A 12,273-nucleotide genomic window follows, 5' to 3' on the forward strand; every position below is an offset into this window, starting at 1 on the left:
CTAGATGGGCCAAATGGCCTGGTTCTGCTCCTATGTCATATGGGGAGAACGTACAAACTCCCCACAGAAACAATGGAATTGAACTTAAATTGTTGGCTCTGTAATAGTCTTACAATCCGTCACCATATCGTTTCATCTATATTGGAATTATTTACCTAGTGCTTTTTTTAATACCATACTTTGTAAAAGGCCATATGGCCCTTCGTGTCTATGCTAGCTCTCTGACTAATCTCATTTCCCCCATTTATCTCTCTATAATGTACTTTCTCTCAAATGGCCATCAACTCCATGTTGCTCCACCTACATCAGGGGCAATTTACAGCAGCTAATTAACTTACATCTTTGTGATGTGATTGGAAATTGGAGCATTCAAGAAAAAGCCTACAGAGTCACAAGGAGAGCATATGAACACACAGACAGCATCAGACGTCAGGACTGAATCCAGGACACTGGAATTGTAATAGAGAAGCGAGCAAGTGTACCACCCATGGGGAGAAACACTACAGCCAAGAGCGAGAGCGAGAGAGAGTGTGAGAAAGAGAGTGAGTGTGAGAGAGAGAAAGAAAGAAAGAAAGAGATATTTGTCACATGTACATCGAAACAGAGTGACATCATTTGTGTCAAATCCAGTCAGCAAGGCTTGTTCTGGGCAGTCCACAAGTGGTGCCACACTTCTGATGCCAACATAGCATGCCCACAACTCACAATCCTGAACTGGACATCTTACAATGTGGGGGGGGGCGGGGGAGGAGAAACTGAGAACAAACCCACGTGGTCACAGTGAGGACGTACAGACGGCGGTGGGAGTTGAACCTGGGTTACCAGCGCTGTAAAGCATTACAGTAACTGCTCTGCTATGGTGCCCTCCACACTACGCTGTTATGCAGCACAACGTCACTGGCTTGATAACCAGAAATGGATGGTGCAGGACTTAGTTGAAGAGAAGCTTATTATTTTGGACAACCGGTAGTTATACACGCTAGTTTCTTCCTGCAATCTATTAAAACCCAAACATCAAAAAGTAGTATATTTTTTCTTAATTTAACTACTTTTCACCTAACTACTTAAATCTTCATGGTGCAGCATAGAGGGCTGCATGTTCCAGTGAGCAGTGTTCATGGGCTGCCTGCTTCTGCCTCAATGAGTGCTGTATGTTATTCACTCAGTAATTATTGTCCATACAATTCGCCTGTAAACCTGGAGAGTCAGTTATTACTACAAGTGCTGACATTGCCCTCCATGTTGTGAGATCTGTTCCAGCCTCAACATAGACAGGCAGTTCTCAAACAATGCACTCACTGTATGTGCTTGTGTATGATTACAACTTCCACAACCAGCACCCTGCCAGAGATTTGCTCCCTAACCCAGACTGGAATAGAACCAATTGAGGAAGGAGGGGTAAGGGAACTTCAGAAAGCATTTAACTTGCACTGCCAACCATCTACATTGAAAGAAAAGTCACTAGGTGGAAGGACTTCTCCCTTACAATAAATAAATGTACTTTTATTTGTGAAAAAAACTACCACCAGTCAGAGGAATATCTTACTTCCCCAATGTGAGCGCTGCTTAAAGTTGGCCTTGAAGCAATTCTCAGATGCTGTGTACTATCAAAAGTTTTGATAAAAAGTTAACAAGTCCCAACACTCCGGAATATCACCTCATCAGGTAACATAATGAGTAAAACCTCACCTGCCATTTAAAATTGATTATCATTTACAAAGGAAATGCATAGTTTTTTGAAATAGAGAATATAAAAGAGGAAGGGTAAAATAAATATAATACAGTAGGAGAATACTTAGTACCAAATGCATATTTGCATTAGTTCAAGTGCATGAGCCACATAATCTGCACATTCTTTTATGCAGGAGCTCCCAATCTTTTTATGCCATTAAGCAAAGGCTGTGGATATCCCATGTTTGCACCCCTGCTTTAATGTCTATCATATTATCCAGACTAATTTTCATTTTAGCTTTCTTCTGTCACCAAACTGCTTATAATAATAGACAAAATATTTCAACAAGTCTGACCGCATTGACAGAGAGGAATAAATAGTCAATGTTCCAGGCCAAGCCAATGCCTGCAGAATCTTTTGTGGATATAACAATACCAGACCGGACAGTGACATTCTCATGTTATAGTATAGAAAAACAATAAAGTTGAATGTAAAAGGTGGTACTTTTGCTCACACACCGGTTATATACTGGGACAGTGAAAGTTTTGAGGTTTATTGGCTGTTTACTGGAGACGAAGAGACATTAAGCTAAAAAAACTCTGCTCATTTACAAAAGGATATTTGTTATTTCCAAAAGATAATTTCTAGACATACTATGAAATTATTTGAACTCAATCTTTCTAGATTGGTCAGTATACACATCTCCAAATGTGCATGATACTGAGGACACTAGTTCTTAGCCAGTCAGGTTGTCTGCCTTCTCGATGCATTTGTCCACCTTTAAAAACTTGAAAGTGACAGCACCATAAAACATGAACATTTGCTAAAATTATAACAAGAGCGAAACAAAATTAAGAGATGCTTTTGAGATGTCTGCTCTAGAACTTTAGGGTTACAAAGCTATTTAGCCTGCTTAGACACCTACTCCATCAACCAACTCACCAATGCTCCTTCCAGGCAAGTGGCATAGTGATAACCACGGCCCATGATGAGAACAGATTTCTGTTGGTACAGTTCTCTTGCCAGTTCCTGTATCTCCTCGTCCAGAGTTAGAACCTCCTTAATAAGATCTAAAAGGTGGAAAGGGAGAATGTTCAAAAGGATGTTAAAAATAAGAGACCTGATTGAAAATTATCGAATGGTGAAAAGTCCTGATGGAGTGGATGAGGAGAGGATGTTTCTTATTGGGGGGAAGAGTCTAGGACCAGAGGACACATCTCAGAATAGAGGGGTATCCTTTTAGAACACAGGTGAGGAGGAATTTCCACAACCAAAGTGGTGGATCTGTGGAATTCGCTTTTTATTAAAAAAAGTGCTTGTGATTCGCACAGGAGCATTTGCACTGACTGATTTCAGATATTCAAAACATAAAGAACATAAAGGAGCAAGATGCAGTCACAGGATATTTGTGTGCATTTAGAACTTAAGATACCCATCTAAATTTCTCAACTTAACCAAGAGTCTGTGGAAATCTACACTCTCAATGTAGTTGGGAAGAATCAATTCATCACAGGAAATCTGTCTAATTATTTTATCACATTTAAGTATTTAAAACAGAGGGATCCTGAGCTGCCTGGAGATCAGGAAGCAGGGTTCACAATTTCAGACTAAAGGGTTGGCCATGCAGGACTGACAGGAAGAGAAATGTGTTTTTATAGAGGATTGTGAAGATGGGGATTCTCTTCCTGTACAATCAATATTGAAGACAGTAGACTCTAGACTCAAAGAAGTCAATGTATATGGGAATAAATTTGGTGAAGTGGAGTTGATGGATAAGTGTGCAATGAAAGGTGAAACACACTCAAGGAGGATGGGTTATTTCTCCAATTTTCAATATTTATAGTTTTCACACAGTACATACCAAAGTTCCCAGATCATGCACAGCACGCTTGTGCTATGTTGACAACTGTGGGGTCTACTGCAATTGACAACTACAATCTACATGCAACTGCCGTGCAGATGCAGGGAGACCGACAGAAGGTTATTTATTTTTGGCATCATCGCCTCTGATGCAGGGGTATACTATATGTTGAAACCCTTTACAAATTCTACTGGTAGCATAGTGGTCAGCACAACACCTTACAGTACAGGCGACCCAGGTTTAATTCCCGCTGCAGCCCATGATCACGTGGGTTTCCTGTTTTTGGTACAGTCCAAAGACATACCAGTTGGTAGGTTAATTAGTCATTGTAAATTGTCTTGTGACTAGGCTATGATTAAATCAAGGGATTGGTGGGCAGCATGGCTCAAAGGGCTGGAAGGGCCTATTCCACAATATATCCCAATAAATAAAAATGAAAAGTATTTGGGATACAAATTAAATGTGCACAAACCCTGGAAGTGTCCCCAGTGCTGACATGGAAAGTCAAACAATGGCAAAAGGAGATGAAAGTAAAAATAAAATCTTGCTGTTAAGGTGGTTTATCTGCCTCTTGCTTGTTGGTATTTGCCAATTTACACGACTTCAAAACAAGCCTCTACTTAACTTTAATTGGTGAATGTTCCCCTTATTTACCTGGCAGTGCCTTCAGACCTCGAATAATTTCCTTTCTCCTCTCCTGCATTGAAATTCTGTCTTCGCACATCAGAAGTGCAAACATCACCAGTGAGATAAATTGGCTGGTGTAAGCCTGGGTGATAACAGTACACAGTTTAAGTTATTGCTAGTTAAATACAAATATACAAGAGTAGAAGACCATAAGATATAAGAGAATTAGGCCATTTGGCCCACCGATAACATCGGTAATTTGAGGAGACCAAACTGCTAAGCCCCACTTCATGTTAATAACACTAGGAGCACAACTCATTCTAAAGTATAGTCAGAAACTTGATTATTAATTGGAAATATGAAAGAAAGACAGTTCTTAGATGCCACGGCAACTGGATCATATTGTAAATTTACTGCAAAAGTTGTATTCACTGCTGAAGAAAACTTTACATTAAAAATCACAGACGGTCATCAAAGCATAAGGAACCAATAACCAAAATGGAGGATTAATAGCCCAAGGGCATAAAGGAGATTCACTGCAATTTTTGTGTAAATTGCTATACTAATTTTTAACAGAACCAAAGGAACTGCTTATGGACATGACAGAAATCAAAAGAGATTAGTACAACCTTGTTCTTTGTTTTAAAAGAACAGTCAAAATCAAAGACTATCTTTGCAAGATACAGCACCATACTTCACTGCCCTGCTCCAGTTAGAATAGAAAGCCTTGGCATTAGGTATCTTAATCAGAGTTTCAATTTAAAAGTAACACACAAGTAAAACTAGTGCCATGGACTTCATTAACTTCAGCCATGGAGGCGAATGGAATTGCTCCATTCTCTGAACACGCATCTTTAATTCTTGCTCCCTGGGCCAATTTGAAAGCAGCAAGTGACACGTACCAGATTTACATTCCAGACAAAAGTATCAGGGCGAACGATTGCTGGCAGACTGAAGTTAATGTAGGAATACAGTGGAAAGAAAATCTTGGAAATAAACCCCACCCCTCTTCCTGACAGGCTCCAGCTGTTTTCCAGAATCATCCTTGGAGGGGAAGAACAGTGACGAGTGGATTTGAGAGAGAAAAATGTGGCTAACTGACAAAATCCACTGCCTTCTAAACAAAATCCACTGCCTTCTAAACAGAAACAGACTTCTAGCAGAAATAACATTATCAATTTTAGTGAAAGATGATATAAATGGTCCTTCTATTGCCCATATACACTGGGTGTTAGTGTAGACGGAAATGGGAAAGCATGCCAGAATATCCAGAACAGACCCTGCAACTGTACAATTTTATGAAACTTTATTCATTCACAATTATTCAGTGTTGAAGGTAATGATATCACTTGAAAACGGGACCCATTAAAATCTGCTGTGTTGATCGGTGGTCAGGGGGAAAAAGAAGTATTAATAATGCATATCACTCAGTCCTTGTGAACACTGCACTCAACCTTCCTGGGTTAACACAATCAGCTTTCTGTCCTGATGTGTGGTTGTACAAGGCCATAAAGATAGCAGGAACGTAACAGAAGTGAAGGATTTTTTTTTAAAGCTGCAATTCATTTTCTGGACTTGGCGGATTTGGACTGATAGGACTGCAGAGACACCTGAAGAGAGCAATGAAAATAAACTGTGATGAAACACTTGGGAAAATATCTAGCTTGGCTCTCTAAGCTCAAAGATAAAGAACTTATTTGGGCAAGGGAGATCAAGGGCCCTGTCAGAGAGCTGCAGAAAACACCAATTTTAGCAGAGTGGATGAGTGAGAGGATGGATGTGAGCATATGCAAGCTAGTGAATGCAGACATGAAGCATATTAGCTGAAGGTCAAAGGAGTAAAAAGACATATCTTTCTCACAGGGAAAGAATTATCCAAGGTGCATACCATTCAATTTGAAAATACACTCACACAGAATAAAATTGTCTGTTTATAAATGCTTAAACAAAGGAGAATATTAATTTTTTCACACTTGCCTTTGTGCTGGCAACCCCAATTTCAGGTCCGGCATTGATATGGACACCACAATCTGTCTCACGAGAGATAGAGCTACCAACTGTGTTTGTAATGCCCACAGTCAGAGCACCCCGCTCCTTACAGTACCTCAGTGCCATCAAAGTGTCAGCTGTTTCCCCTGAAAACAAACAGATAAATCAAGAATCTTTCCGCACAGAAAGCTAACAGCTTATGCCACATTTGGTGGTGCAAAAGAAAAATATCACCGTTGCTGGAAATGCAAAATAAAAAATGTTAGAGGACGCAGAAACAGCATATGTGGAAAAAGAAACAGTTAATATTTTAGTTTAAGGACCTCCCATCAGAACTGGAAATAGTGCTGTTGGAAACCAGTTTCAGGATGCATGCAAAGAAAATAAGGGCAAGTTTATGATGGGATGGAAGGCAAGAGAAATTAATCACAAGTGCAAGGTAAAAATTGGAAACTAAGGTCAGTGTGATACAAATTTAAGATCATTAGCTGAAATTGAGATTGAATACTGGGACCCAGAAATAAGTACCAGAAATGTTAACTATCCAAAATCATTCAACTCAAAGTTGCCTGAGATCTTGTTAGAAGTAGAGGCACTCTTTCGCAAGTTTGTGTTCAGTTTAGTTGGAGCATGACAGAGATGACAAAGAAAGAATTAAAGCCATAGACTTCGCGATCCAAGAGGACAGATTCTAATCTTATTGCATTTCTGGGACACACTAACTATTCTAGCTTTTATTCAACATGGAGTATCACACTGGCTTTTTAGCCTAATGAAAGATAAATTTGCTTGAAAGAGGTATAATCAACAGGATATTAACAGGAATTAAATTTATAATTTGGCCTGATGCATATTGGCTTCTATTCGCTTACGTTTTGATATTAAAGAGGTCTAATTAATGTAATTTAAAGGCCTGAAAATTTAGATAAATGAGATACAGTGTGCATTTCTTCCAGTAAAATACCAGAAAGCACAATTTTCGTTCAGGGTAATATTAAAAAGTACAGACAATGCTAGTCAAGATGGTGCAACTAGCCACTACTGAAACTCTTAGTAACTGTTTTAGGCATGGTTATGTCGATGAAGTCGATATACTGTGTTCTATTTGAAATGCAAAACATCCTCAGTGAGCTAAATAGAGCACTCCTGCGAGTCGATTGATACTTGATACATAATTGGTTTTAAGTTTTTCTGTGTGCCAATGGAAATCAGACATTAGCTCATTTACTCTATAAAGATTAATGTCTTGAGAAAAATATGAGAAAGTAGAGACTTAAAAAGAAATATATTACAGGTGCACTTTACTCCTCATACCAATAGAATTCGATGTCACTTATTTCTGCCTTAATTAGAGAACCTTCTCCAATTATTAACTATTCAAACAACTCCTCAATGACTTACAAATCCAATGAGGTAGATCTTATTTACCTACCCATCCTGAGGGAAATTCCCATCTCTTTTCACTGTAGGACATCACAATTCAGAATGAAAATAAAGTATGCTGAGAAAAGGCACAGACATTAATCCAAATTTTACCCTTCCACACTTCAAATTAATTTGGCAGTGCAGATTTTCTAACTTTTGCACAATTTACATTTATATACAGCTTCAAAAATACTGAACAAAAATATTCTCGTGTGAAGAAATTTGTGGTTAGAATATTACATAATGTAGACCTTAATGAAGTACCTGATTGGCTGAGAAAGAAACAGACGTCATCTCTGAAGACAGGAGTGTTTCGGTCCAGGAAGTCACTAGCAAGCTCAACCATGACAGGCAGCTCTGTAAGTTCTTCCAGCACCTGTCGAGTCTTAAAACAGAAAAAAAAAGTAAACATTCAAGTTTCAGTACTAAATTAACACTTCCTTTGTTGCCCAAAATAGGAGAAAAGTGTGATTCTAAAAACTGAGACAAACAAATCCAAAATTCTGCCCAGTTCCCTCAGTCTATATAAGCACAAAAGAAAACAAGACCTGCATTAAAAAATTCTCAACATTTCACACTGTTTCCTTAGAAAAATAAAGATTAAGAGTGACATAATAGTAAGTTTTAATACAATGACATGCTTTAATAACATAGATATGGTAAAGGTATATTTTCACTTGTCACAGAGTCAGAGTTATTTAGCTTACAAACAGGCTCTTCAACCAAACTAGTCCAAGGCAATCACCAACTACACATTTACGCTAATCCAGCATTAATCTCACTTCTTACTCTCCCCATATTTCCATCAAGTCCTCCCATTCTGTGCTCATCTGCACACAAGGGTCAATTTATAGTGGTTAATTTATAGTGGTCATCAACCTCAATATCTTAGGGATGCAAGTGGAAATAGGAGTACCAGTCGGAAACCCATGCAGTCACAGGGCAATGTGCAAACAGCAACAAGCAATACCCGAGGTTATGATAAATGTAGCTTTCTGGAGCTACGTGGTTACATCTTCGTGCTGCCCACAATTGCTCTTTTTAAAAAAGCTATTTACTTTTTGCCTTCATTAAAGCACAGGTGTCATTATCATATTGTGAGGGCACTTGTTAAAGTGGGGGGCAGAAGAGCCTCAGGACTTGCACCAGCAGGTTCAAGAACAGTTACTACCCCACAATCATCAGGCTTAAACAAAGGGAATAACTACGCTCACCTGCCCATCTATTGAGACGTTCCCACAACCAATGATCTTGCTCTAAGGACTCTTTGTGTTGTTATCTGATGTTGTCATTATTTATTACCATTTATTTACATTTGCATAGTTTGTTGTCTTCTGTATTTTAGTTGATCTTTCATTGATCCTGTTAGAGTTACTATTCTACAGGTTTGCTGAGTATGCCCACAGGGAAATGAATCCCAGGGTTGTATACTGTGACATACGATTTACTTTTCTTAAGACTTTTTTTCCGTCATGTTTTTAATGCAGTGAGTTCCAGACTGTAACCATCCTCAGATCCACTCTAACCTATTTACTCCTCACCTTATCCCATGTCCTCTGGCTTTAGATAGCTCTACTACAAGGAAGCTCTTCATTATCCACCCCATCTATGCCACTTGTAATTTTATCTACAGTGCTCAGTCAGGTCCCTTCTTAGCCTCTTCCACTCAAGAGAAAACAAACCCAGCCTCTCTTCATAACTGAAAACTTCTACCACAAGCAACATCCTAGTCAAGTCTGCTCTGCATCCTCTCCAATGCATTAATGCTCCACCATTGGTTTAGTGCCTAGAACCAATAGGAAAGTGAGCAGAAATTTCTTGATGTGGAGAATGTTGAATTTGCATTGGTATGGAGATTGAGGCAAACAATATAGAATCGATTGAATGGATCCTGGATACTTGCTCATGGGAGAAATCCATAGAAGGGTTTTTTGAAGAATCAAAATCAGATTTAAATCACCAGTATATATTGTGAAATTTGTTAACTTTGCCAGCAGCAGTACAACACAATACGTAGAGGAAAAAAGCTGAATTACATTTAGCGTATGCATATGTGTATCAAATAGTTAAATAAGCATTGCAAAAACAGAAAGAAAAAAACTAGGAGAGATAATATTCATGGGCTCAATGTCCATTCAGAAGTTGGATGTCTGAGGGACACAAGCTGCTTTTGAATTGTTGAATGTGTGTCTTCAGGCTTCTGTATCTCCTTCCTGATGATAAACATGAGGAGAGGGCATATACTGTGTGATGGGGGTCCTTAATGATGGGCGCCACCTTTTTTTGAGGCACTGCTCCTTGAGGGTGTCTTAGCTGACACAGAAGCTAGTGTCCATGATGGAGCTGACTAATTTTACAACTCTTGCAGTTTACTTCAATCCAGTGAAGTAGCCCCCCCCCCCGCCCACACCACCACCAGCAGATGGTGCTGTATCCAGTCAGAATGCTCTCCATAATACATCTGTAAAAATGTTCAAGTGTTTTAGGTGACATTCCAAAATCTCCTCAAACACCTAATGAAATATAGCCGCTGTCTTGCCTTCTTTAAGACATTAGCACCCAGGAACTTGAAATTGTAGCATAAAATTTGTCCCTGAGCTGTAAATACATTAAGTTGCAAAACTGATTATTTTGTATGATGTCTCCGTCATCAATCACTTGCTGAATGATTTGTGACATCAGGTTTATCGTGGGTATCATCTGGTGAAGGAAAAATGCTGGCTTGATGACCAGGAGAATCCATCACTAAATGCAGTGATGGGATCTTCAATACTCAGTTGAACCTTTGGACGTTTCAAAGCTCTTGGCCAACATCAGTTTGTTTTGTGGATTGGTAGACACTAACCAACTATCCTACAGTTTAAAAACAAGTTTATTTTTCAGCATCTTAAGCATGAAAGAACATTCCAAGATGCTTCATTTCAGCATCATTAAACAAGATCTGACATTAAAGTATATGAAGACATTAGCACAGATGGTCAAAAGGTTGTTTTAAAAATACCTTAAGAAAAAAATGTGCGGTATTGAGCCTTAGAGATGGCAAACATCCGACATAATTTTCAGTGAGCAATATCCCGACAAAAAATTAAGGGAAAGGACAAAGGTTAAAGTGCAAGGCATGTCCAATATTTGAAGAACACTTTTTTTTTAAGATTATGAGAACATTCAGTCCTCTTTTATTGTCATTTAGAAATGCATACATGCATTAAGAAATGACACAATGTTCCTCCAGGGTGATATCACATTTTACAACATATCTAGACTAGGCACACTACAACCATAAAACTATTGAAACTTGTCAGCTGCTTCCAAGGTATCGGCAAATTGACGGTGCCTGGAGGTTTATGGCAGGGAATTTCTCCCTTTTGCCGCCTGCTATTGGGGACTCGGGAGTCAAATCACTCAGGACTTCGAGACTTTTTTTTTACTGTGCCCATGGTCTGTTCTTCATCAAATTATGGTATTGCTTTGCACTGCTGTAACTATTTGTTATAATTATGTGGTTCTGTCAGTGTTAGTCTTTGGTCTGTCCTGTCCTCTGTGATATCACTCCAGAGAAACACTGTATCATTTCTTAATGCATGTATGCATTTCTAAATGACAATAAAAGAGGACTGAGTGTTCTCATAGCCTAATCCTGTGTCTTGGTAGAAGACAGTAAAAACAGCACAGCATAATCAGGAACCATTATTTGTCCACAGGTTGTAACTCTTGCTCGGATATTAGGTCACCACCAAGCATTGATGACCAATATAAGTCATTAATTAGTTTTTGTAGAACAACTCATCGGAACCTGCATGATACAACATTTGTTTTTTTTAAATGAATTAGCTGTTTTTACATCAGAAGTTCATACAAATGTTCCACTACGGACTCCTAATGATACAAAGAGGACTATATTATTAACTTAGGTATTATCAAAGCCCTTTACCTTTTCCATCTATTACGTCCTAGTTTCTCACTTCATACTTCCCCCACCCACCTGGCTTCACCTATCATTCTCTAGCTTGTACTCCTTCCACTCCCCCACCTCCTTATTCTGGCTTCTTTCCCTTCCTTTCTGGTCCTGATGAGAAGTCTTGGCCCGAAATGTCGACTGTTTATTCCCTTCCATGACCTGCTGAGCTCCTCCAGCATTTTGTATGCATGCTCTAGATATTTGCTAAGAGCAATCATGGTCGCAGAAAGACCATGATCGGCCACTTCATACAACACAACACATAATGAACAAACAAAATCTGATCTCCAGCATCTGCAGAATCTCTTTGCTTTATTATCAAAGTTACTTTGTTTTATCATCCTTCTTAATAAACTAGCTGAACCTCAGGTTTTTGCCTCATCTGGAAAAGAACCCTTCAATGATGCTCTGGGGTGCCAGTCTAGATTATCTGCCCGAATCCTGGGATGGAAGCTATTAGCCACTGTTTACTGACTCAACACAACCACAAAGTCAAATTGATCCTATCATGGATCTACTTAGAAATGACAGGTGTAAGACCATTTCCAACTACAAAACCTCTTTAAGACCATCTGCTAATATTGTTTAATTGAATCAAGTTAATTTGTTTTTCAGTCAATCTGTCTGGGGAAGCATCTCGTATGTAGGCTTCCAGGCAGCCATTTCTCAGTTTGTATACATTCAAAGAGCCAGAATAGCTCAAAGCAGGTAGATGCTGGCCTGGACCCCATCAGATTAGTT

At 39.0% G+C, this 12,273-nt stretch overlaps 1 protein-coding gene across 2 annotated transcripts in view; it reads right to left on the reverse strand.

The window, feature by feature from the left end:
* Positions 1-12,273, reverse strand: part of LOC140201837 (glutamine--fructose-6-phosphate aminotransferase [isomerizing] 1) — a 99,978-nt gene that overhangs the window by 18,014 nt on the left and 69,691 nt on the right. For both annotated transcript variants that reach the window (XM_072266546.1, XM_072266545.1), the window contains 4 exons: positions 7,839-7,959; positions 6,138-6,295; positions 4,188-4,302; positions 2,615-2,742 (listed from right to left, as the gene is read on the reverse strand). In XM_072266546.1, the coding sequence (XP_072122647.1) occupies positions 2,615-2,742; positions 4,188-4,302; positions 6,138-6,295; positions 7,839-7,959 (522 nt within the window). The remainder of the gene's footprint in view (positions 1-2,614; positions 2,743-4,187; positions 4,303-6,137; positions 6,296-7,838; positions 7,960-12,273) is intronic.

This window comes from Mobula birostris, chromosome 8, assembly GCF_030028105.1.
Source record: "Mobula birostris isolate sMobBir1 chromosome 8, sMobBir1.hap1, whole genome shotgun sequence".
Classification (NCBI taxonomy): domain Eukaryota; kingdom Metazoa; phylum Chordata; class Chondrichthyes; order Myliobatiformes; family Myliobatidae; genus Mobula; species Mobula birostris.